Genomic DNA, 27,897 nt, shown 5'->3' on the forward strand with positions numbered 1-27,897 from the left:
CAGAAAACCCTTTTGTTTTAGCCGCACAGCACTGGGGGTCTTTAGATACCTGGTTAGGAGCAGATACTTTAGACTCAGACTCCGGGACGGTGCATGGCCCTGATGCATGTTTGACCTCTGTTTCTGCCCTTGCCATAAAGCAGGCTGGTGTCATAAAATGTCACAGCTGCACTGTACAGCGCTGTAAACAAATATGGTTGTTCCCGAGTGATGTTCCATGGTCACTAACCCTGTAACGCTCAGTACACACAAATACACTCTACCAATATAATGATATTTATTTATGCATTAACCCTTTGCGGTCCATTGTCGGACTGGGTCCGACATTGCAATTATTCCTCACAGGTCCTTTGTCGGACTGGGTCCGACATCATTATAGCAACGCAATAAACGGGTGTTTAGTCGTTTTTTCTCCGGAAAAAGCCGAGAAAACCATTCAATTGCCGAGTGGTAGCGACAGGAGCCGAGACAAGTCGGAAAAAAAAAAAAAAAAAAAAAAAAAGGCGTATTTCATGAATAGTCATACATGGTATCAGGTATCAGATAATGGGCGTCCATAATAAACAAGCTGGCTAAGTGCGTCAGCGCACTGAGACTATCATGGACATTTGCAGAGCTTTTTTCAGATGTTATAGTAATAAAATAATGACTTTGATCGCATTATTGAGGAGTTTGGTGATAAAACGAGTGATCTGGAGATGATCGATCGGTATGTACGACTATTATTATTATTATTATTTATTTCTTACACAGCTGAACGCTATAGCAAACAAAAGGCTGGGGAGGGGCTGGAGATGCCTAGTGTGTGCTTTGTTGATATGCAGGGCCATTTAAACCCGTTTGACTGTGAAAAAAAATACTTTTAAACAGCGCGTATAAAATTAACTGCGCGTGTGAAAATTAATTATTCCTGGCGTGCCTGACGCGCGATTAATAAATGGACCGCAAAGGGTTAAATGGTTGTAGTAAATGTTCAATGCCGGTCCTGGAGGACCATTCCACTCCAGGTTTAACAGGTAATATGAGATAATGAACTGCTGATTGCAGATTTAATTGATGCAGCCATACAATTTAGAACAGGGCTGGAACAAAGACCAGGACTGGAAGGGCCGTTTGGCCACCCCTGCTCTATGAGCTGTTAATAGACTAGACGAAAGCATTTACTTTAGTATTAAAAATACTAAGTTGTATCCAGAAGCCTCAAAAGGTTGGAAGTGCAAACAGGACAGGGAAGTTTTGGTTGCCACTTTAACAATGATGGACACTGTTGTGAAGGCAGAAAGGATAACAGTGTTGCTAAGCAGAGTTCTTCTTCCCTGGTTTAGTTCAGGAGGGGCTACTTACATCCCCAGAGCTGGGGCTAGGCAGAGGTAATGACTGAGCCGGCGTTGGGAAATGAAAGCCCCCAATCTCTGTCTTTTCAGGGCCTGGGGAGGCAAGCTGGCTGGAAGGAGGGGAGGTGGGGGTGAGGGACCCCAACTCCAACACTGTGTTGTATTTAGGAGGGCGACCTGAACACAGCAACAACAAAGAAAGGAACATATTTTTCTAACATACCTTTGACAAGGGATCTTCATTGGCTAGCATGGAAATAAAAGAGGGAGGAGCACAGACAGGAAGTTAGTGCACACAAGCAAAAGTTTGAGAAAAAAAAGCAATAAGCACACATTTAATAAAAAAAGGGCATGTTAAGCAAGCAATATTGTTTACTTTAACTACATTAAAAGTAATAAAAACCTAAACCAAACCTAAAAATTATACAGAGACAGAACCCTGGCCAGATAAGTTTTAAAAAAAAATGGATTACTCTGTTAATTTGCTACCACATTATGTAAAACGACTGTGTGGCTTATAAATCTTTCACTAAAACTAAGTGTGTCATTGACAGTTTTGTAATTATTCAGAATATAAGACACATTAGCTGTAAACACAGTTTCTAGCCTGTCCCTAGTTGTTTATATCCATGCATAAACTGATTTATTGTTTAATTTTTTTTTAAATAAATAAATAAAAATAAATAAATAAAAACAAATTACCCCAGGACGCACAAATATGCAGACAAAGCCCCAAATAAGCCAAGAAAAAACTAAAAGTATAGCAGCAATAAAAACACAGTTTTATTTTTTTTTATTTTTTTTGGTTATCAGAAAATCATTGCTTATATAGTACACTTCTGGTATTGGTGGTCAGCAAGACAAGTTTACACCATTAAACATCATAACAGGCATGCAATAATGTCTCCTTCACAGCCACCTTGATCAGCAGCAATGCCTGATATATGAGAGGCCGTTTATTCCTCTCTAAAAAGTTAACGAGACTCTGGGGACAACTCGCTTACAGACAGCGGTTACATAAAAGCAGCATTATACTTCTTTCAGCTTCAGCATTTGTTTGCAAATCACATAAAAACTAGACAGATTATGCAAAAAATGTCTACTTCAAAATATAAATACAAATAAATAAATAAATAAATAAATAAATAAATACAATAAAGTACTCATATCCTGATTTAAAAAAATATGATTCTCAAGAAGACCAACCTAGTAGACTGCCCAGACTGTTTACATCCCCAGCAAAGGTAGTTTTATCTAACAGGACATAAGCTGACATTTTTCTGAAATAGTAACAGGAGCAATACCAACCTCTCTTCCTTGTCCCAGGATGCATTGGGCTGTTCAAGTAAGTTACAGCACTCTTCTTTCTCTGTAAATAAAGCAAGCCATCATTAGGAACACTCCTTGCGATGCAAAGACCACTAGAAAAAGTGTACTTAAAGTTTGCACACACCAATGTAACTGTAATCTTCAGTCCAGGACATTCCTTGATCTCCCACCCACTGTAAAATTCCATCTGACAAAACCCTGTGCCCCCAGAATACGAAGCATACTGATTTATAAACACTACCTCACATGCTAATATAACTTCCCATCCACCGCAGGTTTTAATGTTAATACCTCGGGCTCAAACACTGCTCCACTGTACACTGGGTTAGCAGTGGTCCTCCGTTTACGCTCTTGTCTTCTGCTCTGGATTTCTGTTTAAAAAAAAAAAAAACAATCAAACAAAATAAAACAAAAACACTGGCCTTGTGTCTTTTTTTTAAAACTTTGATTCTATCAGAGTAAGTCTCTTGTAAGAAAAAAAAAAAAATATATATATATATATATATATATATATATATATATATATATATATATATATATATATAGACACACACTGTATGTATATGTGTATATATATATATATATATATATATACACACACACACACACACACAGAGTAGATGCTGCTTATTAACAACCTCTAGGTTCCCAGCAAAAAGTTGCCATTAATCAAAAGTTGCAAATAAGCAAAAAACCTGTTTTCAATTGTATTTATATGGAACAACGATATATACTGTAGTTGTACAAATATGGCACTGAAACACATATGTTTTAAATGTTAGTGTGAAAAAATGAACATGAGAAACACGAAATACCCAAACATAGAACGGTTTATTTCACGCGTGAGTAAAACAAAACAAAAAAAAGGCTTAAACAGTACTACACAACGTTGTGCTACAATTGTCCTTACAATGAGTAAAGCAAATATAAACATTGTGTTGTACTTACAATGAATTCTAAATAACACAATTTTAAAATAAGAAATTGCCCAACGTTACAATGTAAACGACCTCCCGCTGTAAATCCATCTCAATTTTGCGTGCAGCTTCGTAGCCAGTTTCAAAGCCACGATTCTGCCTCAGTCCGCCAGAAAAGCGCAATTGCCAAGTGAGTATTATAAAAGCTGCATGAAGTATGCACATAAAATCAAGCAAGTGCATGCTGTAGCACTGGCAGCTATTAAGTTGTCAATAAGCGGCGTGCAGTTGCTAATATCAGAATACCATTAACATTACAGTCTATGGGACGGGATTGGTTCCTGGGAAAATGCTGTTAATAACCGAAAGTTGTCTTTAAATCAGGGTTGCTAATAACTGGCATCTAGTGTATATACGTATATAAAAATAATAAATAACTTATCAGGTGTTACCCGATATAAACTTACCTTCAAGGTGATCATGTGTCACCAAACCTAGGGATACCATGAAGGCAAGTTTCTAGACAGAGAAAGAACAAGTGTGTCAGTAACACACACCTCTCCTGTCAAGGCTGTCAATACAGAATCAAAGCAATCAGTATGAACAAGTAGACCACTAGGACCTGCATCCACAGTTTCTACGGAGACCTCAATATAACCTGTTTGTTAAAATTCTGCTTTACATCTTTGTCATCTTCCCCGTTTCGGGAAATCCTCCGATTCTGTTCCAGTAGTCTAAAGACATTCTAGAAGGCACGGGTGTCACAACTGACCCATTAGAGAATAACACCCACAGAACAAGACTGAAGGTTATTTTATATTGGTAAGACTTTGCTGTCATGTAGTGTGAGGTCTGTGTGATACAGCTGTAAAACTCAGCAGAACCGCAATAACCAAAATGTTGTGAAAGTCTTGAAATAACGTTTTTTGCTAGGACTGTGTTGTGCACAAAGAGGCAGTCTTTAATTTTAAGCATTGATGATGCAACAGTAGGGATGGAAATAAGACTTCTATTGCATAGCAGTTTCACCCATTCCAGGTTTTTCTGCGACCTTGATTGGTAACTAGCTCGGGTTTGTCTTGCAAAACTCCAGTCGTTAAACCAGGAATGGATCAAACTGCTATGCAATAGGCGTCTGGTTTCCATCCCTGCAGTGATGCAATACCTGTGGGTTCTCCTCGCGTTTGGGCTTGGGGGCAGGCGGGGGAGTCGAAGGGATGCTCAGAGATTGCTTCTCTTCGGTCCCACCCTGAGTTTTAACAGTCTGGAAAAAACAAAAAGGGTATTAGTTAAATATTTTTCTCTCTGACACGCCAGCTTTCAAAACATAACTAATATCAGAATACATTTCTTAAAAACAAAACATTGGAGGTGTTGATACAGTAGGTTGATAAAGTCATGCCTATTGTATGAAGTACTGCAACACTTTTCCCCCCAAAATGTTATGGGGTGTGCGGAACAGGCTGAACATTACAGGCTCTCTGGTTTATTTCAAAAGAACCATCTGTCTTCTCAATCTCACACAGATTAATGAAATATAATATTTTATTTTTTTAAAAACCAAAACAGAGATCCCTCCAGAATACCCATTAAAAATAAATCTGGGGTTTTAATGTCCTGCAGCGTGCAACCAAGGGAGAACAGATTGTTTTTTTTTTTTCCTGATGTTACAAGCACAATACTGAGCTTTTATTTTTTCTCAAATTGTTGGTTTAGAATTGCTGGCTGAGCAATTTCTAAAAAGTTTCTCTGGCACGGCTGCTGCTACATGCTGGCTGGCTGGCTTGCTTTATCTTGCCTTCGTTTCAGTGTTGGCTTTGAGCTGGAGAGTCTGTGGCCCTGCTATCCTGGTCCCGGGTGCCGTGATGACGATGCCAGTCAGCTGGCCGGTTGGAAGTGTTTTCGCGATGGTGGCACAGGGCTGGCCGTTCAATATCCGCACCTGGTGAATGGAGCCCGTGGCCGAAGGCAGAGACGTTGCGGTCAGTTTTGTGGTTAGCATCACAGGCCGCTGAAGGAGCTGGGGAGCCGCTAACATGGGCGGTGGAGCTGGCGCAATGGGAACATTGTTGGGCGTGATGGGTTTGGGTCGTACCTAGGAAGCAAAGACAGGTACTCTATCATGCACAAACTAATAGATGCCATTTTGCCATTTTTTTTTTTATTCGTAGGACATGTACATGATAACTTATTTCCAGAGCATACTCTTCCTATGTAACAAAGGGCTTGAGGACCACTTTCCAACTTGGCCCAAAAGCCTTCAGGTTGTAGACGGCAGTAGTCCCTACAAAAATGCTCTGTTAGATTTGGCTTCCTTTTCACTGCTCCACTGTCATTGTTGCAGTTAAACTTTACAAGTCTCTGATGTTAGAACACCACAGCACGGCTATCTCCACAAAGATGCAATATATACTTAGAAATGCTAAATGTACTGTTGAAGCTACAAATCAGCTTCCCACTGCCCCTGTCCTCACTCATGTGCCAAGTGGGGAAAGAATACCATTGGGGTAATTTCTCAAGAGACTGGCACTAAATAATGAAATGAATAAATGGAGCTCCACAACCTGTAATCAAACCTTCTTTGATATATTAAAAAAAAAAAAAAAAAGGGAACAGAAATAGCTATAAGGTGAATGACAATACCTAAATACCTCATACAAAAAAATTACGAAAACTTGATTTTAATTAATATAATGATGTGCACAAAATTCTGCGGTGCTAATAGAAGTAGCACAGACATACACAGGTCTTTGACGGGAACGTATCAACGTGCTTTTAAAGTGTACATAAGTTTTCAATACTGTAAACTACTGTTAGTTTTGCCACTGGGATAAACATTGTTGCAATGAAGATCCAGCTGTTACGAACCTGTGGCAGAAAGTTGGGTCGAGGTGTCAGTCTGGGAGGAGGGATAAACTGAGGAACTTTGATAGGCTGGGCAGTAGTTGTAGCCTGAACCTGTGACAAATATAAACCTTTATAAAGCAGCGTTTGTGACTATACAACAGCGCTAACTTCTGTGGGCAAATTGCAGCAGTTTCGTGGAATTCAAAATGACTGCTTACAACTATTTTCTTATTTATCTATTTTTAATTATTATTATTTTCCTTGTAACTTCAGATATAAATCTGATACCTTTTTTTTATTTTTTGTTTACATATACAAATATTGTCATCCCACTTGCTAACTTTATACTAACCAGCAATTACCAACTCACAGCAAAAACAGTACAGAGGTCAGGGAAAATGACAGAATCCCAGAGTGTATTTCTTTTGACATTTATTATGAAAAAGTCAATTAAAGGAGCTCTTTCTCTATATATACGCAACTGAACACATGCATCCTATAGGTTACGCATTTATAACAAAACAGGGTAACAGTAAGAATACATTACTTTTACTGCTACTTACTAAAGTGACTGCATTTTTCGCCACTATCCGTACAGCGTCTGCTCCCTGACTGGTCAGTTTGCCGGATGTCTGAAGACTGATTGGTGAGTTTTGAGAGTCGGAGTTCACGGTTGATTTCTGTGTGCTAATGGCGGTTACCATGGCAACAGTGGGCCTCTGTGCCACAACGGAAGCAGGCATGGTTGCGGTGGCAGCTTTTAGCATTAGAGGTAGAGTCTTTGTGGCAATGACAGGAGTTAAAGTCACCGTCTTCTGTGGGGAGGAGGGGAAAAAATAGAAAGTTTAATAAAACACCTGAACTGACAAAGGTTTGCTTCAATACACATCCTCATACAAAATGTACTTATTGCACAAAGCAGTTACACGCCAGTTCACTTTTTGGGAAGGCCAACAATCTTGCTGCTACATGTCACTGCATGGGTGTTTAAATGTTATATTGTAGACCATGTGACAACAAAAACAAAAACAGGAACAGCTTGGTAGTTAAGGTAAGTGCAACAGCTCTACTCTTAACTTTTCAGTCACCATAAGTCAAGTCAATACTTGAAGAACTCTAAATGACGGTAAGAGAAGGATTAAACATGCATTCTCATATGGTCATCTGTTTAATTACTGCAGTGTAATTTTACACATCAACTAATGAACTGGCTGAAGAAGTACATCTGTCTGAGCAGCAGAGGGTGCTGTGACCCTGAAACTTGTTCTCAACGACAAGTTACAGGAAGTGACTGGTCTGGGTTAAGAAACCAAAAGCTCCTGTAGAATCCGCCCTCATCATCCAGAGGAATCCTTTTTTGATGAAAAGACGATGTACCCCCCACACGCCCCTCCCCCACACCTTCTCTGTTATAACTCCTGAAAAATATTTTCTCACTTCCCACACAACAGATGTGAGCTATAACTAGCTGTAGCACTGCCGACTTGCTACATGACTTAAAATGAAAAACAAAATGCCTCTGCCTCCTTTCCACCAGCCTTTACAACTCCACACCTGCCTGGCATCCTGCACCATGCTGGCTTGCATGGAGGCCAGCATGTGGTCTGTAGATACCTTCAAATGAGATGCAATCATGTGATTCAAATTTACAGCAGGTGGGGAATTATTAAAAGGCCACTAGCTGTTCCTTTGATGGCAGAGCTGTGAAAGTTGCAGTGTCCAACCATGATCCTGTTTCAATATCATACTGAAATATAATATCATTTTCAGCAACTCGTTTACTATATAGTCTCCTGTACAGCTATGGCCAAAATTTTGCATCACCTAGAATTGTATGGGACAATTTAAAAAAAAAAAAAAAAAAGAAAAATGTATGAACAATTTAGCTATTTTATTTAACATCATGTTATTAAAGAAACTATAAAATGACATTGCAAAAATCTACCGGAAGCCGTAATAGTAGTGCAGTATTACTGGATTACTTTTTTAATTTGTCAGTGTTTCATTAAGTATATAGAAAACTACAAAGCAGTATGTAATTCAATGTTAACGTAACATTATTCAGCGGGTTTCATTCGACTTTATGAAGCAAAATTAGTTCATTCTATAGGGTGATGCAAAACCCTTTACCCATATTATACTTTCCAATTTTAAAATACTATAGTACTGTATTTGGTATTATCATTAAGGCAACATATGTAAGTACGTATGTATGTATGAAAAATAAATCTTGCCTAATTGTTTAAAATACAAATAAAAGGTTCAATTAAAAACAGAGAAAAAAGCAGCACCCAAACCCTTCCTGTTAGACTTGACTGAACTTGATGCAACTAATGCTGATGGCATTACTTCTGCATTGCTGGGCTGCCTCAAGATGTTTGATCAGCATCTACAATGAAGGAGCATCTGTTTCGCTGGGGAAGAGAATGCTTTGGTGCTTTCTCTGAACAAGCAGGTTAGTTAGACACGATCTCCCTTTCCTAAAGCCAAATCCTATGGTATTGCAGTAGATGCATGTGCATATGATGGAACAAATCTATAAATGATTGATATCTCAACAGCAAACAAGAAACAGACTTAAATTGAAGTAAATGAAGCTAAAACTATTTTCAGAAAAGAAAAGATTGCTTTTTTTTTTGCTTACTTCTTTGTATTACTGTAATATTTATGTACCATATGAACAATACCATAATTGCTAGTCATACATCAAGAAAAACAAATATAAAAAAGTTTCTCTGAGAAATAAAAGATAACAAAATGCCCTCAAACATTTATGCTTCATGCTTTTCAACTTTTACATGATTCTTGAGTGCAGTTTTTTTGTTCTTGTTTAAACGAGTTGTGTTTTAATGAGATAAGCTTCCTGAGAGAGAGAAAGAAAGAAAGAAAGAAAGAAAGAAAGAAAGAAAGAAAGAAAGGAGACTTCCTAAGATTTGTTTTGGCAAGAGGAGAAAACAAAAACAAAATAACTTTCCCCTTCATATTCAAAAAAGAAAGATGGAGCAAATAGGTGATTGAATGCCTCGCACGAGACTCATAGCCAGTCTCCTCAAGGGATTTAAAAAGAAAGCTGAAAGTTAAAAGGGAGGAGGAGGCAGATTCATGGGAACTATGCTGCTACCTCCCTGGAATTCAGTCAGGGCTGACAAAGGAGCAAAGAGAAAGAGTGTCAACGTGCAGCCCCCCCCCCCGAGAGTAAACCTGCACGTGACAGTTCCACTGCTGGAGTCAGAACTGTGAGGTGTGAAGAGGATTCAGAGACAGGCACGGCACTCTGTCACCTCTCGGTCCTAACTAATGAGTGAACATTTGTCATAACTGAGGTCAAGCACTTGTCCACCTCTGAAGTAGAGGGGCACGACACAGACAAAAATAAATAAATAAATAAAATTATGTGCAGAACTGGTTTGTTCACAAGTGGGTCTGTGGACTATTTGCTTGCAAAAGCTCCCAGTAATATCAAACCTGGAGAGAGCACTTTTTTTTTTTTTTTTTTTTTACACAGCAGACCACAGCTGTTAACAGACATCGTTTTTACAAATAGGTTCATAAAACAATCTTTACTGTTTATTCTATTGCATAGTTAGCCTCTGGGATGCAATAATTTTTTTTTTGCAATTCTGTAACTTTTTTCTGACAACAATTTAAAAATAAAAATGTGACATTTCGAAATCGAACATGAAATACTCTACAACTATTATGGCTTCCGGTAGACACTTCCAATATCATATTGTAGTTTCTCGGATTACACAAATGTTAAATAAAAGATCAACATGATGTTTATATAGTTTTGTGATGCAAAACTTTCGGCCATAGCTGTAGTGGTGGGACTAGTACTCCGACTTCAGTGTTGTACTTCCTGTGGGACAGCCTCTTACCTGCTGAGCAGTCGGGTTTTGTGGTGGAAGGTTTTGTGAATGTTGCGATGGTTGCGTCAATGCTTTATTCTCCGACTGTTGCTGCACCTGTGCTAAAAGTTTATTTTCGGACTGAGTTTGAAGTTTGATTTCAGGCTGCTCCTGCTTCACCATCAAGTCTTTTCTCAACTGCTCCACCACTTTTTTCTAGAGGGAAAAATATAAGAAATAAACAGATCAGTTATGATTGAAACTTTCATCTTTCACCCCCCCCCCCCCCCCCAACCCCCAACCCCCCCCAACCCAACCCAACCCCCAACCCCCAACCCCCCCCAACCCAACCCCCAACCCCAACCCAACCCAACCCCCAACCCCCCCCAACCCCAACCCAACCCACTAACACTGTATTTAAATCAATCAATCAAATCAATCAATCAATCAATCAATCAATCAATCAACACCCATGCATATTTCTTTAGACCAGGTCAAAGTCAGCCCCTTCCACTCCAGGTCTTTGTTCCAACCCTGTTTTAAATTGTTTAATTGAATCAATTAAACCTCCACCCAGACCCCGAAGTTGTTAATTATTTCAGTTAAATCTGGAGTGGAATAGCCCTCCAGGACCGGGATTGGACAGCACTGCTTTAGACAATATATTCTCGGGTAAATTTATGATACAGATCAATCTGATCAAGACCAGAAATGAACGCAGCTTTTATGTGAAAATAAACTGACTGGCTTAGTGCTTGACAAACCATGTTTTCCCACCTTGAAGATCTGTTAAGGCATCATTTTATTAGCCCTTCCCAATATAAGAATGCATAAACTAAATGGCAAATACTGTCGAAATAATGGCACTGAACTCTGAATTTAGCAAAGGCACTTCACCTCATGTTTCTTTCAATTTACCTAGCCCCTCTGAATTTAGGTTAATAGTCACTTTAAAGAACTACATACTGTCAATAACCTTATCTTCCTTATACTGTACCAAGCCCATAAACTGCATATAGTGTATTGCCCTAAATTCTACGTTATGTATATTTGTTCATGTATTAATGGTATATAAAAGAAAACCTTTCAAAAACAGACTAAGGTTAAAAACACACTCCAAACAACCGAGTTTTTCTGACTTCCAAAAAAAAGAATGCAACCAAGGTGCACCACAGGGCCCTCACAGGAAGTCATGAAAATGTACTTTGCTTCCACCCACACAACCGACTGTACACTGATTAAAATCTAAAATGGGTCAAAAAGTATGGATGGGATGAAGTTCACTATATGGTAAACGCAAAAACGACCAACAAAAAGGGGCATTTATCAAAGTGACAAACTTGCTCTTAAAAAGGGGGATTTTAAAAAATCAAATCATTAAAAAAAAAAAAAAAAAAAAAAAAGCACGTTTATACCCCAACCATTAACTCAACGAAATCTAGTGCAATTAAAGCCAGTCCTGTTATATTGGACTACAAAAGTAATTTCTAGAGATTATCTACAGGCCAGACAAGTACAGAATTATGAAATGCCAACGTCAAGTGAACAACCATACTGTGAATCACAGTACCCCAACGACACATACATGACTCAAACTGAAAATACATACTGCTACAGTTCAAAGCCTCCATGCATAATCGGCACAGTTCACATTATACATAAAGAAATGTTGTTCCAAAGTTTAAAAAACACACGTTTCTGTATACGCTAGCAATAAACGCATTTTAAAATACAACACGCACGAATTCCATTAATTTAATTAATATGTTAAATAGGATACATAATATTACACAACAATAAAACAAACCGAATCTATAAATAGATTTTTTTTTTTTTTTTTTTTTAATCAATAATATAAACTAACTATATTTCAATGCAACGGAGCTGCATGGTTTGAATTAAACCCAATGTGTATTGTTTATTTTGTTTTTGATTTGTTTACAAAAAGGGACAGCATTATGATGCGGTGTTATAAAGATTGTGGATAATACATTGTTTCAATTTCGCTATGGCGTGCTTTCCTCCATAAAGGAATTGCATAGTCGAGTCAAGAGAAAAGCTACTGTAACTATCGTTGTAGTGGGGGAGGGTGACCAGAGAATATGCACCTGCCTCGCTTTACCGTCAAATAAAACTACATCAGAGACAAATATTAAAACGCATTTACCAACAAGCACAAAAGCGGTAGTGTGTCCTTTTTTCATTTCCACGGTCGAGTCGAATTAAAATCCACACTTCAAATCACACGGTGAAAGGAAAAAAAAAGAAAGAAAAAACGTAGATTTTGTAAAACAAAAAGTCCTGTATATTTCTGTAGGTAGTAAACGAGAGCAATGAGAGAGAGGGGAGGGGAGGGGGGGTGCGAGTAAGAGGAGGCGTCTGCCATCTGGCTACAACCTCGAAATCAACCAATCAGAAGTGGAGCTATGAGAGTGAACTATATAATGAGAAACTATACATCACAGCCACTCTTTGGGAACGGTTGTGGAAGTGGAATCAGAAAACGGGATTTTTCTATACAGGACTTAAGGGTACACAGTTTTGCTACACACACAAACGCACATATCACAACACGACATTAAAATGGAATCAGTATTTAAAATAAATAAATAAATAAAATTAAAATTAAAAAAAGCTCTCCCGGTCACGGTTACTATTTTGCTAGTCCAGCGAAGCAAAGCAAATTACAGTACTTCAAAAATAATAATAAATACGAAAGTAAATAAACTGCAATTCGACCGTGTATATAAAACAATTATATTAATTTTTAAAAATAAATAAACGTCCATAAAAAGGTACCTTCACATTTAAATAAATAAATAAATAAATAAATATGACTGCGTGCTGTTACATTGTATTTATTTCCTGTGTTAAATTAAGCAAAACCAATGCATCAATAATACAATACTAATAAACAGCTCGGATTAGTTTGCATTTTAAACTATGTGGGGGAGGGTATTTTTCTATTTATTTGTTGACATACTGTAAGTTTCCGTTCGCATTCTTGGAATGAAAAGCTCATAACACAGGCATTCTATCACTTAACACCTCTCCCTGTAGTTTTTCTAAAATGGTACACATGCATGTTGCAATGTGCTTATTTGTCTGAGGCAGAGGTTGCCAAGATAAATAAACTAAAAAGGGTTAATCTTGTGAATTAATTAAAAAAAAAAAAAAAAAAAAAAAGGTATTGCTTGTTTTCCACAAAATCCTGCAATCCTGTCTAGACCTGCCAACTTGGCCAGCAATCCTAAACACCCAGTCCTGTTCTGTCCGATTCAGACGCTACACACTGTTCTGCAATGTGGAAAGGCATTCTACTCTTTATATAATTTCTATAAATGAGGGATGTGGCACAAGTCTTCCGAATCAGCAGTATTGACATCAATGCTACACTTTAGGTTTGTTGCTACAGGGATGCATTTTATTAATTTTATTTATTAATTTAAAAAGATGCAATGTTTTAGCCCGGATGTCTGCCCCCTCCCCCCCCCCCTTAACATAACAAAATAATAAAAATAAATACATTTTTAAACTTTATTTTGACTTTTAAACTTCACAATAAAGCTGGCCCTTTCAGACAGGAGCCGGCCGGATTAATGTGTTGAAAGAAAAGGGTCAAAGTTCTGACGGGTTTGTGGAATAAGCTATTGTTTATTGTCTCAAAAGAAAACCAGCAAGGCTATCAGAACTCAGCAGTAATCAGATACTGCTAATGTGCATTAAACACAGGAGACAAAAAAAAAAAAAAAAACACACAACACCTGTCCTCTTTGGAAAGCCACCTGTCCTCTGTTAAAAGGGGCTGTGCTGAATTAATTCACAATGCTGCTTCTGTCATGCTTACTCAAAAAGTGGACCCTTCTTTACTGATCACACACAGTGTGTGCGACCATCTGTCATGGTGAACATAACTTCACAAATCATCTCCAAACTTCTATCATGGACCCTGAGCTTTTAGAATAGAAAAGGGTTATAAAATAGCTGTCGTATCTTTAAAACAAAACATTGAGGGTAGTGATTAATGTAAGCCAATGCTAAAAAAAATTAGTTTATTAGTTGTTTATATAATAAATCAAAAAAATTAAAAATAAAAAAAAAAAACCCTGTAAAGTGCCTCAGGCTGCTGCAGCAGCCCAGATTTCTACATTTCTACACGCAGTAGTAATATTAGTGCTTTAGCCTGAAACAAAAGAGATTTGTAAAATTATCCAGCACGGTAATCCTCTTATGAGGTCAGGGACTGGATCCATAAACAAAAAAAAGCAAAAAAAACACCCAGCAGAAAAATGCCTATCCACGCAAAAACAAACTGCTTCTGATCAACTCTTCAGGTCCTCTCATGGGCATTTCAGCCGATAACCCTGTACAAAAGCGGAGCTGTTGATTTTCAGATGACTAATCAGAAATGTTAAGGCTACCTTACTAATGCCCTCCAACTGACTCCTCACATAACCCAGAAAATTACCCCCCCCCCCCCCCCCCCCCCCCAAAAAAAAAGACTTGCGACCGCGCGAGTATGGAAATCAGCAACATAACCAATGATCTACCACTTTACAGGCCTAGCATTACCACTGTAGTAAACTCCCACCCCTGTAGTTTAATTAGCTCTACAGCAGTTACTATTTGCATGCAAAAGTAATGCATATTTTCATCCTGGATTTTGAATAGCAGATTCTATGGTTACTGCTGTACAGTTGGTTATTTGTACTCCCTCGTGTTCATTTGAAGTTTACAGTAACTGTTGAAACCATAGGATTAAAAAAAAAAAAAAAAAAAACACAACACACCGGCTAAGGATTGTTTCCAATCCTTTTGCGTGGCCGTTTCCTGTAGTAACATTTTTATGAAACTGTTTACAGGAATTAGAAACCCCTTTAATTTGCACCAAGTTACTTTATAGTGTACTATTAACCTGGGTACTTTTTTGCAGTTCTGGTATTATTGTACAGTATGTTGAAAATGCCCAGTTTTGCTGATCATAGGGGGAGACTCACTTACAGTAAATTCCATTTGTTTTAAATGTTAAACTAAACAAAAACAAGGATTGTGAAATTATCACTGCCAGTGCGTACAGTACAGTACAGCTAAGGCCAAAAGTTTGGCATCACCTAAAATTTTAGGATTGAGACATAATAAAACAATAAAAAAACACTATACAAACATAATTTAGATCTTTTATTTAACATGATGTAAATGAAAGAAACAAAAAAAATGATGATCGCAAAAGTGTACCAGAAGCCATAATAATAGTACAGCATTTCATGTTAGATTTCAGAATGTCATATTTAAAAATGTGTCAGTTTTTCGTTAAGTATATGGACAACTACAAAGCAGTATGTAATTCAGTATGTTAACGTACCACTATTCAGGAGGTTTCATTCGACTTTATGAAGCAAAATGAGTTCATTCTACATGGTGATGCAAAACGTTTGGCCATAGCTGTAGGTTCCTAAAGAGAATCTGGGCTCAGGTACAGTAGCTGTTGTTACACTCCAGCTATCTGGCTACACATGTGATATAAATAGTCTGCTTACAACAAGCAGGCCTCTCAAATCAGTGCTCTGTTGACGAGCGACCTGTTAAGAGTTTGAGTGCCCTGCCAGAGCACGTGCGGGTATAATAGGAGAACTGTCGATTTTTCTCTTTAATTCACTCCATTAACCTTTCACAGAAAGAGAAATCCTCTGTGCTTTCACACCAGCAGCTCCGACTGCCTATGTTTGATAAGAGACTATTGAGTCCGGAAAATGACTGCAATATTTAATTTACCTACCTTCCCATTCAAGCTATGAACTGGCTTAAAGTTAATCGAGTGCCAGATATTTATATACAGTACGTACACAATGGAGCTGTACAGTGTGTGCTGCCAGCTGCATTCTGATAGGAATTATCCACTTTGTAGTTTCAGTCAAAAGAAGTGCCTGTTGCTGTAACTTTTAAAAAAATCTAATTTTTAAGTGAAAACACGCCTACGAAGTTTATCCAGATCAATCTGTTTTAAAACTGATGGAGAGTAAGTAGAGCACAGCATGCTCACAAGGTCAAATGTACACTAGAGACTGTACCAACAGTTCTTTTTAATAAAAAAAGTTTTTAACTTCAGAAAAGCATGATCCCTGCATATTCATTTCACATACTCTTTGCCCAAATTATTGCATAATTGATAAAAAAAAAAAGTTACACTATTAACAGATGGCTTCGTCCGCATACTGTATTGTAGGTGTTGCAAAACACTTTGTTCTGTGCTTCTGATTTTCATTCATTACCATAACCAGAGATTAAAAACAGAAAGTTGAATTAAAACACCTTCATGTATGTCCCATTTCTGCCGATTCCCTCTTCAGTCACATACTGTACAGCACTGCAGAAGCTATGAAATGTGCATGCCATGGGAGTAACGAGTGTGGTTCGGCTCAGCCATCTGTTTTCCACAGTACAGGTGTCTCCCGAACAGAACCCATCTGCAGGAGCACCGGGAGACAGGCCTGAGCACAGCTCTATAAATGACAGCCAGTCCTTCAAGTCAAACGCACACTCGTGATCAGCTGCAATCCACACAAAATGCAAAACAAAGAACTTTATCCGAACTAATGCAAAGCATATAGTGATTCTTATACTGTTAATGCTAAACCACCTCACATCTCCATCACCAATGCCTACGGCACTTCGGTGTTTGTGGAGAAATTAAAGGGAGAATAGAAAATGAGCATGTCATTTATACACCAGCTCCCACCTGAAAGCACAAGATTTTGCTAAACTATTCATACAGCCGTGTAACAAATGGATACATCATCACCCCTTGTATGAAACTTTGGTTCAAACTTTGACAAAGTTGATTGAAATATTTTGTCAACAAACAAGTGCACCACCTTAAATAAATCTACTTTAAAAATGTTTTTTTTTTTTTTAAATAAATAATTATATTATATTATATATATATATATATATATATATATATATATATATATATATATATATACACTATTACAGTGGATAGTCTTGTATGCTTTCCTTTAAGACTAATTTTAGACTAATGTATTTAATAAATATTGATCACTTTGTTATTGACGTATGACATTACACTGTAAGGTGACTCAATGAGCATTTCAGCCAGACAAAAAGCACTTTGCCATATGAGCAAAACTGGTGTTATGCACATATTTTTTTTTTTTTTTATATATATATATATATATATATATATATATATATATATATATATATATATATATATATATATATATATACATACATACCACACACACACGTACAGTACTGTGCAAAAGTTTTAGGCAGGTGTGAAAAAATGCTGTAAAGTAAGAATGCTTTCAAAAATAGACATGTTAATAGATTATATTTATCAATTAACTAAATGCAAAGTGAGTGAACAGAAGAAAAATCTAAATCAAATCCATATTTGGTGTGACCACCCTTTGCCTTCAAAACAGCATCAATTCTTCTAGGTACACTTGCACAAAGTCAGAGATTTTGTAGGCATATAGTCAGGTGTATGATTAAACAATTATACCAAACAGGTGCTAATGATCATCAATTCAATATGTAGGTTGAAACACAATCATTAACTGAAACAGAAACAGCTGTGTAGGAGGAATAAAACTGGGTGAGGAACAGCCAAACTCAGTTAACAAGGTGAGGTTGCTGAAGACAGTTTATTGTCAAAAGTCATACACCACGGCAAGACTGAGCACAGCAACAAGACACAAGGTAGTTATACTGCATCAGCAAGGTCTCTCCCAGACAGAAATTTCAAGGCAGACAGGGGTTTCCAGATGTGCTGTCCAAGCTCTTTTGAAGAAGTACAAAGAAACGGGCAACGTTGAGGACCGTAGACGCAGTGGTCGGCCAAGGAAACTTACTGCAGCAGATGAAAGACACATCATGCTTACTTCCCTTCGCAATCGGAAGATGTACAGCAGTGCCATCAGCTCAGAATTGGCAGAAAACAGTGGGACCCTGGTACACCCATCTACTGTCCGGAGAAGTCTGGTCAGAAGTGGCCTTCATGGAAGACTTGCAGCCAAAAAGCCATACCTCCGACGTGGAAACAAGGCCAAGCGACTCAACTATGCACAAAAACACAGGAACTGGGGTGCAGAAAAATGGCAGCAGGTGCTCTGGACTGATGAGTCCAAATTTGAAATATTTGGCTGTAGCAGAAAGCAGTTTGTTCGCCGAAGGGCTGGAGAGCGGTACGCGAATGAGTGTCTGCAGGCAACAGTGAAGCATGGTGGAGGTTCCTTGCAAGTTTGGGGCTGCATTTCTGCAAATGGAGTTGGGGATTTGGTCAGAATTAATGGTCTCCTCAATGCTGAGAAGTACAGGCAGATACTTATCCATCATGCAATACCATCAGGGAGACATCTGATTGGCCCCAAATTTATTCTGCAGCATGACAACGACCCCAAACATACAGCGAAAGTCATTAAGAACTATCTTCAGCGTAAAGAAAAACAAGGAGTCCTGGAAGTGATGGTATGGCCCCCACAGAGCCCTGATCTCAACATCATCGAGTCTGTCTGGGATTACATGAAGAGAGAGAAGCAACTGAGGCTGCCTAAATCCACAGAAGAACTGTGGTTAGTTCTCCAAGATGTTTGGGCCAACCTACCTGCCGAGTTCCTTCAAAAACTGTGTGCAAGTGTACCTAGAAGAATTGATGCTGTTTTGAAGGCAAAGGGTGGTCACACCAAATATTGATTTGATGTAGATTTTTCTTCTGTTCATTCACTTTGCATTTTGTTAATTGATAAATATAAACTATTAACATGTTTTGAAAGCATTCTTACTTTACAGAATTTTTTCACACCTGCCTAAAACTTTTGCACAGTACTATATATATATATATATTTTAAATATATATTCATGCGTCCTTCACAAAGACAAATCTGCCCAATTCCAGCCTTGCTGAAGCACCCCCAGATGAGTCCAATTTTCAGCTTTGCCCAACACCGGGTCGTCTAATGGTTAGACGGAGACCTGGCGAGGCTTACAAGCCACAGTGTCTCACACCCACTGTGAAATGTGGTGGAGGATCGGTGATGATCTGGGGGTGCTTCAGCAAGGCTGGAATCGGGCAGCTTTGGCATGAATCAAGCCAAGTACAAGGTTGTCCTGGAAGAAAACTTGCTTCCTTCTGCTCTGACAATGTTCCCCAACTCTGAGGATTGGGTTTTCCAGCAGGACAATGCTCCATGCCACACAGCCAGGTCAATCAAGGTGTGGATGGAGGACCACCAGATCAAGACCCTGTCATGGCCAGCCCAATCTCCAGACCTGAACCCCATTGAAAACCTCTGGAATGTGATCAAGAGGAAGATGGATGGTCACAAGCCATCAAACAAAGCCGGGCTGCTTGAATTTTTGCGCCAGGAGTGGCATAAAGTCACCCAACATCAATGTGAAAGACTGGTGGAGAGCATGCCAAGACGCATGAAAACTGTGCTTGAAAATCAGGGTTATTCCACCAAATATTGATTTCTGAACTCTTCCTAAGTTAAAACATTAGTATTGTGTTTAAAAATGAATATGAACTTATTTGCATTATTCGAGGTCTGACAACACTGCATCTTTTTTGTTATTTAGACCAGTTGTCATTTTCTGCAAATAAATGCTCTAAATGACAATATTTTTATTTGGAATTTGGGAGATATGTTGTCAGTAGTTTATAGAATAAAACAAAAATGTTCATTTTACCCAAACACATACCTATAAATAGTAAAACCAGAGAAACTGATAATTTTGCAGTGGCCTCTTAATTTTTTCCCAGAGCTGTATATATATATATATATATATATATATATATATTTGATATGCAATTTCACTCTGGGAGTGCAGTACAGTACATATTTAATTGTCGTTCCAGCAGTAATCAGTCCTTCAGCTAACTCCCGACTCCACGCGACAGTCGATGCAAGAACAGTGTTGCTCTCTTCAGTCTCGCTCTGGGGCCCCACAAGCCAACTGTGCGAATGACAGAAATCTTGAAGTGTCTCTGTGATCAGCCATCCTGGATGCTGGGGAGACCTCCAGAGCAGAGTCCCAAAGGGACAAATGGCACGCGTTCGTGTCAGATGCCCCACCTCTTCTACACCCATTAATCACTGTTCAGTGAAACTCAACTTGACACCATTGCTTTCCTGCCTGGTGGTAACCATGGCCAACTAACAGGGGGGGGGGGTGCATTAACCCTGCCCTACCTGCAAGCCCAACAGGCCTAATAAGTTCAGAGTATTTATACATTTAAAAAAAAAAAAAAAAGGTTTTAGTTGCTTTAACTAGCCAGAGACACTTATTTCTTACAGTAAGTAGGGTAGTTACAAACCCTCCAGTTACTGTATACAGTCCAATAGAAATACAGTTGCTGGGGAGGATTTCAAATGTCACTGGGATGTTTTTTTTATTTTTGTATTGAAAAAGGTGCATGCACAGTATTCAAATCAACTCTACACCCCCCCGCCCCACCCCCTACTCTTACTTAACTACGGAAAAGATTAATATTTCCTTGCACAAATGACGTCAAACAAAGAGCAGCAAGTATCTAAGCTACGTTTTTGTAATAATTTACGGCACTCTTGGACCCCCTCTTTAGCACAATGTCTGTTTTAAGAGAACACTGCTAATCATAAATGACATTCATCCCTGCGGCTGGTGCATAGAGGATTGAATAAAGCCCCCTCCAAGTTTAATTACAGCTTCCTCTCACCCTGAACAAACAGCGTCAGCAGCAGCAGCAGCACCGCTCTCTCAAGATAATTACTGCAGATGGGGCAAGTGCTAACCTTACAACAAACCAAAAGAGAAGTGCAATCGGAGATTATCCAGACAACAGCACTTGATACCAGCTAATAATTATCCAGAAGCTTAGAGAGCAGCAGCGATAGAAATTACTCATGCATTTACATGAATGTACGAGATTTCCTAAAAATCTTGCACTGGTACATAAATGTGCATGAAATTTTAAAAAACAAAAACAAATAATAAACAAAACAATAGTTTAGCAGCAGGTTTTACACTTCTATTGTCTTCCTTTCCTGCTAAATAATGGAAAGGCTGTACAGCTGTGGGACTTTGCTATATAATAAAGTTCAGTTACAAGATTACTTTTATATATATATATATATATATATATATATATTATATATATATATATATATATATATATATATAAAATCTCCAAGCAGACTGATTTGCATGCAAGATGAAAGCATAACAAATTATTAACAGATTTCCTTGTTTATCATATCAGCTACCATTTAAAAGTCTGCTACTTAACTGGTCAAAACAATTCTCTCGTCACAATTGATCTATCAAAAAAAATCTATTTCCTTAAAAATATTTTAAAAATAAACAAAAAAATATGTGCGCAATGGAAAGAGCCTGTCTAAATTAAATCATACGCAAGGAAAATGCAGCAGTCTGTCAGAAGTAGCATTCAGTTGCATTTTCAAAACGAAGTGATTTTTTTAAGTCTGTTTACTCACTGTCTCATCTGTATAAATCTGCTTTCATTTTGTATTTCAAAGTTAATGTATTTTCTATTTTGCTTAGTTCAATGATGTTTTAAGTAAAATGCGATATTCTTTATTGTTCCAGAACTTTAAAGAGATTTATTCAATGTAAAATCAACTAAACCCACCCCCTTCCCAAGTCACGCATTACAAAGCAACACATACTGTAGTACTATATAGAGGTCTAACTACTACTGCACATACTGTAGGCATGTACATATGTACGACCCCTAGGATTACATTTAAAAAATGTCACCACAATCATAAGTGTCAAAGGTACCAAAAACATATAAACCTTTTTTTTTTTTTTTTGCAATACCAGCATTGAATAATTTGATACAGTCAGCATAGATTTTTGTTATTTAGCCATAAATCAATTTAATCCTACGATCTAGCTATAAAAATAGCAATTTGATATGTACTGTACAGAAAACCTTCCAGCACTTAAAATAGGTTATTCATCGTGCACACATCTTCTCAATGGCCCTCCTATAGTCGATCTCACTGGTTTCCTATGTAAATAGGCCAGTGACGCATGAATTTATTATCTCTTAACTTCTATTTGTGTTACCATTTTGTGTTTAGGCATGCTGAGCTTGGGATATGAAAACATGATTACATCACTTATTTAATTAAAAAAAAAAAAAAAAAATCTGTATGCGTTACAACAAGTTACCAGCAAAATGTTTTTAAATGCTGATGTAGGGGGAAAAAAAAAACAACAACTGTGAATCAGTCCAATCCTGATTAAAAAAAAAACAAAAAAAAAAACACAGTCTTCCAACAAGGTAAGTTACTGTATTATATTTGCAAACCCCAGGATACCTAAAATGTACTATGGTGGAAAGTCCTGCTTCTGTCTCTGGAGTGCCAGATAACTACAAATTCACTGCACACAGCTTACATACGACCCACTTCTGCTGTATTTAGGGTGTGTGTACACAGCAGTCAGGAATTCATCAGCACCAGTTCCAAATCCCTACTGTATTTCACTACAGTGTTTAGTTGGTACAGTAGTAGTCTAGTACATTTTAACCTAATGACTAAATTAAAGCAGGAATGCAGCCCCCCTCACATCGCGCCATACTGTACACTGTACTTGGAATATCATTAAAATAAATAAATAAAACAAAAAACAATAAAATAGTGAAATGTCTGATACAATCCCCTGTGAAGTTAAAAGAAATCCATCATGAATCATTAAAGCCTGTATCGCCAAGCGTTTTAAACCATTCTGTGTAATGGTTGGATTTCAGATTTGACCATAGCATCTTTACTGTTAAAACTCTGATATCTGTAAATGTACAGTAGGTACTGTATGGGCATCCACCAGATCACTCTTGAAAAATATTTCACATTATAAATTAATTATAATAGAACAGTATAAACCACTAGTCATTTGTTTGATACAACTAAAATACAGTACAGTTCAGCAATCCATTTCATGACAGACCTACATACTGTAACCCCCAAAATTACTCCATGGATAATTCTCAAACTCCACCCATTGTGCATTGTATACAGCAACAGATGTCTGTACTGGATATACCCTTTGTCTATATAGACCAGATTACCTTGAGGGCAAAATAAAATAAAAATCAGTGTAGTGGAATTTAGAACAGGGCAGTTGGATTTTCCCATGTTTATTTTGTAAATGCATAAAAAGAAAATGTGTTGCAAAACGGATAATGGATAATATTTGAAAACAATGTTGTTTGTCTATATTCATGCTTGTGTAGTGGAAGCAGTATTTATGGGTTGCGCAGCATCAGTTAAATATTTCATTAATTGTGGCTCATCGTTTCTCTTTGATGCAGTACAAAGCTACTGCGGTATTTATTTTGTAAGTGCACTGGGTCATCTTCCGATGTCAAAAAGGGAAAGAAAAATAATAATTAGGTTTTGTGCATTCCAAAACCTCGTTCAGACGAAACTTCAAAATCAGCAGCTCAGTGATAACCCGAGAACTTTTTTTTTATTTTCCGACACTGAGAATTGAAGTAGACTTTTTTGACCCCAGATGAGAAACAGCAGCCACAGCTATGGCAAGCATGCTATTTCAAATCCAGGGATCGTGGAGATTCAGCTGTGAATCTAAAATGAACAAAACATTATTGTCAGGTTTAAAAGACATGCCCAGCACCTCGCATGAAGACAAAAGCAAATTTCCTTCAATTTCACACCATTAGTTATAAAAATCACAGCTGTGTAATACATTTGAAGCCAATATCTGAATTGTGCTGGTATCCATTATTCTGCAATCTAATTTGTCGCATGACTACTAGCAATCGTAATTGAACTCGACAAAGAATTTAACAATACAGTTGTGTACCAAACGCAAAGTCAATATATACCGAGCGTTTTTTCTCCATCACCCAGATATCAAAGTAGTCGTCACAGGAGCAGAGCAACATACTTTTCAAACCTGTGAAGGATTCAATCTGAAAATAAGTGATTTTAATGGTTTTATTCAAATGCACAGAAATCAATACAATGGGCTTTGTATTTTTAATAACCTTAACAGTTTATTAAAGCTGACTAACACACAATCCCCTGTGCCATTGCACTTGTGTTGTTGTACTCAGTATATGAATGGAATAATCCTAACCCAGTTCTTTGCTACAGTACCCTATAGTTTTTTTTATTTCATAGAGAGACACGCAATGAAGTAGCTGCGGCGGCACAGTTGTTGACTCTCTAGCCTCACACCTTTAGAGTCCACCCCTTGACACATGCACAGCACATCGCAAAACCTCCACGCAGGCCCCCCCCCCCCCCCATTTGGCACTAGACACCTTTGCAGCCAGTAAGACAATGAGGACGGGGCATGTCAATGGGACAGTGGTGGAAAAGTGTGTGCTGTCAAAGACACAGCTTGTGCTGTCCCTGCTTTGTAGATAAAAAAAAAAAATGAGAACATTTCCTTTCAGTTTCTTAGAAAGTCCCTTATTGATCATCCATTACCACCTGCAGGAGCTCTAACAGGTAGCCCAGAGGGAAAGCTTATTATTACAAAGTGTAAAAATGTGTGCCATGGTATCACAAAAGAATTAATTTATTTCCTCCCTCATGTCAAGATTTTTTGCAACCCCCCCCCCCCCCCCCTCAACACCACACAAGTGCTTAAAAGGCGTGATTTAATGCAGATGAAACCTTCTTAATACCCAAAGCTCTTTTACTATACCTTGCTTTCATTTTCTGTCTCTCTGCCACTTGTAAGTCTCCCGGGGAAGTCATATATTTATATCAGACAGCCGTGCAGCAATACATCTTACATGTCATTTAAAAAAAAAAAAATAAATAAATAACACAACCACACAACTTACAAATAAAGTAGCTTTTAAGTTCTGAGACACCCATCTTCATCTGTCTCTGGGGGTATTTATAGCAGATGGTAGATTCATCTCAGTATACTGCACATGCTGTTTAAACTAGCAGAACCTGAATTTTAAATGTCAGGTTGCACTCCAAGGAAATGCTTAACCATTTAACTAGGTGTGGATAGTCTCACCTGGAGTGCTATTTTGGTAGGTCTAGGTCGTTGCCCATGTTGTTGTATGATGGAAACTTATTTGCAGCCGGTTTTAAATGAAAGATGCTTGGTCTTTTAAGGGCCAAGAAATGTACAACCCCCCCCCCCACCACACACGTTTGTTTATGGTTTAAAAAAAGCATTTGATCTAAACCAGCAGTTCTCAAACTATGGGGTGCGGTAATGTGTCAAGGGAGGCGCTAGCTGTGTGTGTTTTTTGGAGAGGTTGGATGATTTTAAAAAAATAACAAATTACAATATATTTTAAATGTATTATATTTAAAAATAACTAAAATCAAATAACGCAAAAAGCTTTTGTTTAACGTGCTAATGTTCCTTAGCAACTGTGACACATACGTTGCGTGGTTTCCCCCTCATACCCTCCCAAGTAAACTTAAAAACAGTATCAGCAGCGTGCTTACAGTGAGAAACAACTTTAATGAGAAATGGATCGTTTTGTGACGAAGGAAGAAAAATGTACAACACAACCCGAAGTGAGGGCAGCAGTGGAGGTTCCAGCAAAACACAAAAGTATTGCAAAGCGCTGTACAGTACATAGCAGAAAAAAGAACAAACCACAATACATTTGTATAGCATGTCACACATTGAACTGCAACAATCAGACCATTTAAATAACAGATATAAACAGTATACACATAATACAAAAGCAGCAATTTTAAAGTTACATTAAAATCCACTAAGATAAGAAAGTTAACAGGACAAATATTTTATATATATATATATATATATATATATATATATATATATATATATATATATATATATATATATATATATATATATATAATATATATATATATATATATATATATATATATATATATATATATATATATATATATATTTTTTAGCTGCTTCCATTTGTACTGTTTTTGAATTAATACTTCTGAAACTCATCCTGCTCTATATTGATCAAATCCCTTCTACTTTTTTCTTCACTTTTTTGTAACACACAGGTTTTTCAGTTTGTTATATTGTTTTAGTAAACTGGGGAGGTGCAGTTATTTTTTTCATAGCTCAGGGAGGCTCACTATGACAAAGTTTGAGAACCACTGATCTAAAGCAAATGTCACAAGCACCAATGTACACCTTTGCTAAATCAAACCTAGTGTTAAATTCAAGAGGCATTTCATTTTCCTACTTTAATATGGAATCAAAACGCAGCAAACACATCTCTAGTACTGTTTCCATTTTTGTAATGGATGCAGGCCAAAACGATATGCATGCAAAGTTGTTACCTTTATTTCATTTTTTTTTTTTTTAACAAATGGAAAGTCTGCCCCCCCTCCCCCTCCCCCTCATAACATGTAGATCTGATCACTCCTCAAGGGTCATCAGAGAGGATAAAGCAGATGCAGCAGCGTGAATTTCTCAGGTGTGTTGATCTCTCTCCAATATATCCCCTCTTTCCTTCTGATGGTATTTAAACAGCGCACAGAGCCGTTGATTGAAATTCCTCTCACATTGTTCCCTGCCTCACAGGCCTCTCCGCACTGTAACTAAACCCATCACAGACACACATTAACACATTACTGCTATTCGCCCCAAACGCCAAGCCCTTCCTACTTCCAGCACTGGCACACACAAACACTGTAACCAATTCATTACATTTGTGTTCTTCCTGCTATTAGTATTGTTTAACACACTTAGAAGACTGGGGTTCCAGGCTGCATTTCATAGTTGTCGAATTTATTAAACACAAAGGGATCTACAAACCACAGTACAATTCTGCTTGTCTGGAGTACTGTAGTTACAGCTCCCCCCCCTCCCCCTTCTACCAAAGTATGAAATATACAAAAAAACAGTGCCCCAGCCATGTGCTGTACTGAACTTCCATGAAGAAATGAAATGACTGAGAAAGCATCCCGCAGCTGTAATAAGGTTGTCTGATACGGAAGGATAGATAATTTATGAACTGTTGCACATCAAAAGGCTTGCATCGCAGTGTTTTTTTTTTTTTTTCAAAAACACACTTTAAATTCAACAGAACATAAAAAGAACAAGATGGAATTTAAAACTTGCACTGCATTACTATACAGCACAAACACACTACGTTAACCGATAATAAACCCAAGAGATAGTTTAGCTTCTCTTCTGTTAATTATATAAGGAATACAAAAACATTTGCAAAATGCTGCCTGTTCTTTGCATGCATTACACATATATCTATAAAAAAAAAAAAAAAAAATTATATAGTGTAGTGTATATATATATATTTTTTTTTAATGGAGATTTTGCAAAGAATTACTACTTTAAATCTCAAAATCACATAGAACAATTACTACAAGTACACCCCACTGTTTAATTATATGAAGTGACACTGTACTTTAAGAATTAATACAGCAAAGCACTACCAGAATTATCTTAATTTGCACTGCAATTGACCTTGTTTCATACATTTAAATGGCATTATTCAAGATTCAAATAGAGGACTTCGGTACTATGCATTTAATCTCTGAACCCTTTATATTCATGCCATCCTTCAGAAGTGCTATACATTTTAAATTAAGTTGCTGCAGTATGTTTAATAATAATTCAAGG

The 27,897-nt window shown here is 37.5% G+C and overlaps 1 protein-coding gene across 7 annotated transcripts in view; it reads right to left on the reverse strand.

Moving 5' to 3' along the window:
- Nucleotides 1-27,897, reverse strand: part of LOC117434473 (PHD finger protein 21A-like) — a 59,875-nt gene that overhangs the window by 4,913 nt on the left and 27,065 nt on the right. For 2 of the 7 annotated variants that reach the window (XM_034906868.2, XM_059003141.1), the window contains exons 6-14: nucleotides 10,306-10,491; nucleotides 6,991-7,242; nucleotides 6,449-6,538; nucleotides 5,379-5,675; nucleotides 4,746-4,844; nucleotides 4,048-4,099; nucleotides 2,955-3,034; nucleotides 2,643-2,703; nucleotides 1,345-1,511 (exon numbers count right to left, since the gene is read on the reverse strand). In XM_034906868.2, coding sequence (XP_034762759.2) covers nucleotides 1,345-1,511; nucleotides 2,643-2,703; nucleotides 2,955-3,034; nucleotides 4,048-4,099; nucleotides 4,746-4,844; nucleotides 5,379-5,675; nucleotides 6,449-6,538; nucleotides 6,991-7,242; nucleotides 10,306-10,491 — 1,284 coding nt within the window. Of the gene's footprint in view, nucleotides 1-1,344; nucleotides 1,512-1,557; nucleotides 1,581-2,642; nucleotides 2,704-2,954; nucleotides 3,035-4,047; nucleotides 4,100-4,745; nucleotides 4,845-5,378; nucleotides 5,676-6,448; nucleotides 6,539-6,990; nucleotides 7,243-10,305; nucleotides 10,492-12,442; nucleotides 12,598-27,897 lie in introns of those variants that run through there. The other 5 variants (XM_059003146.1, XM_059003143.1, XM_059003145.1 and 2 more) reach the window with 4 other exon arrangements.

This window comes from Acipenser ruthenus, chromosome 28 (assembly GCF_902713425.1).
Source record: "Acipenser ruthenus chromosome 28, fAciRut3.2 maternal haplotype, whole genome shotgun sequence".
NCBI lineage: Eukaryota > Metazoa > Chordata > Actinopteri > Acipenseriformes > Acipenseridae > Acipenser > Acipenser ruthenus.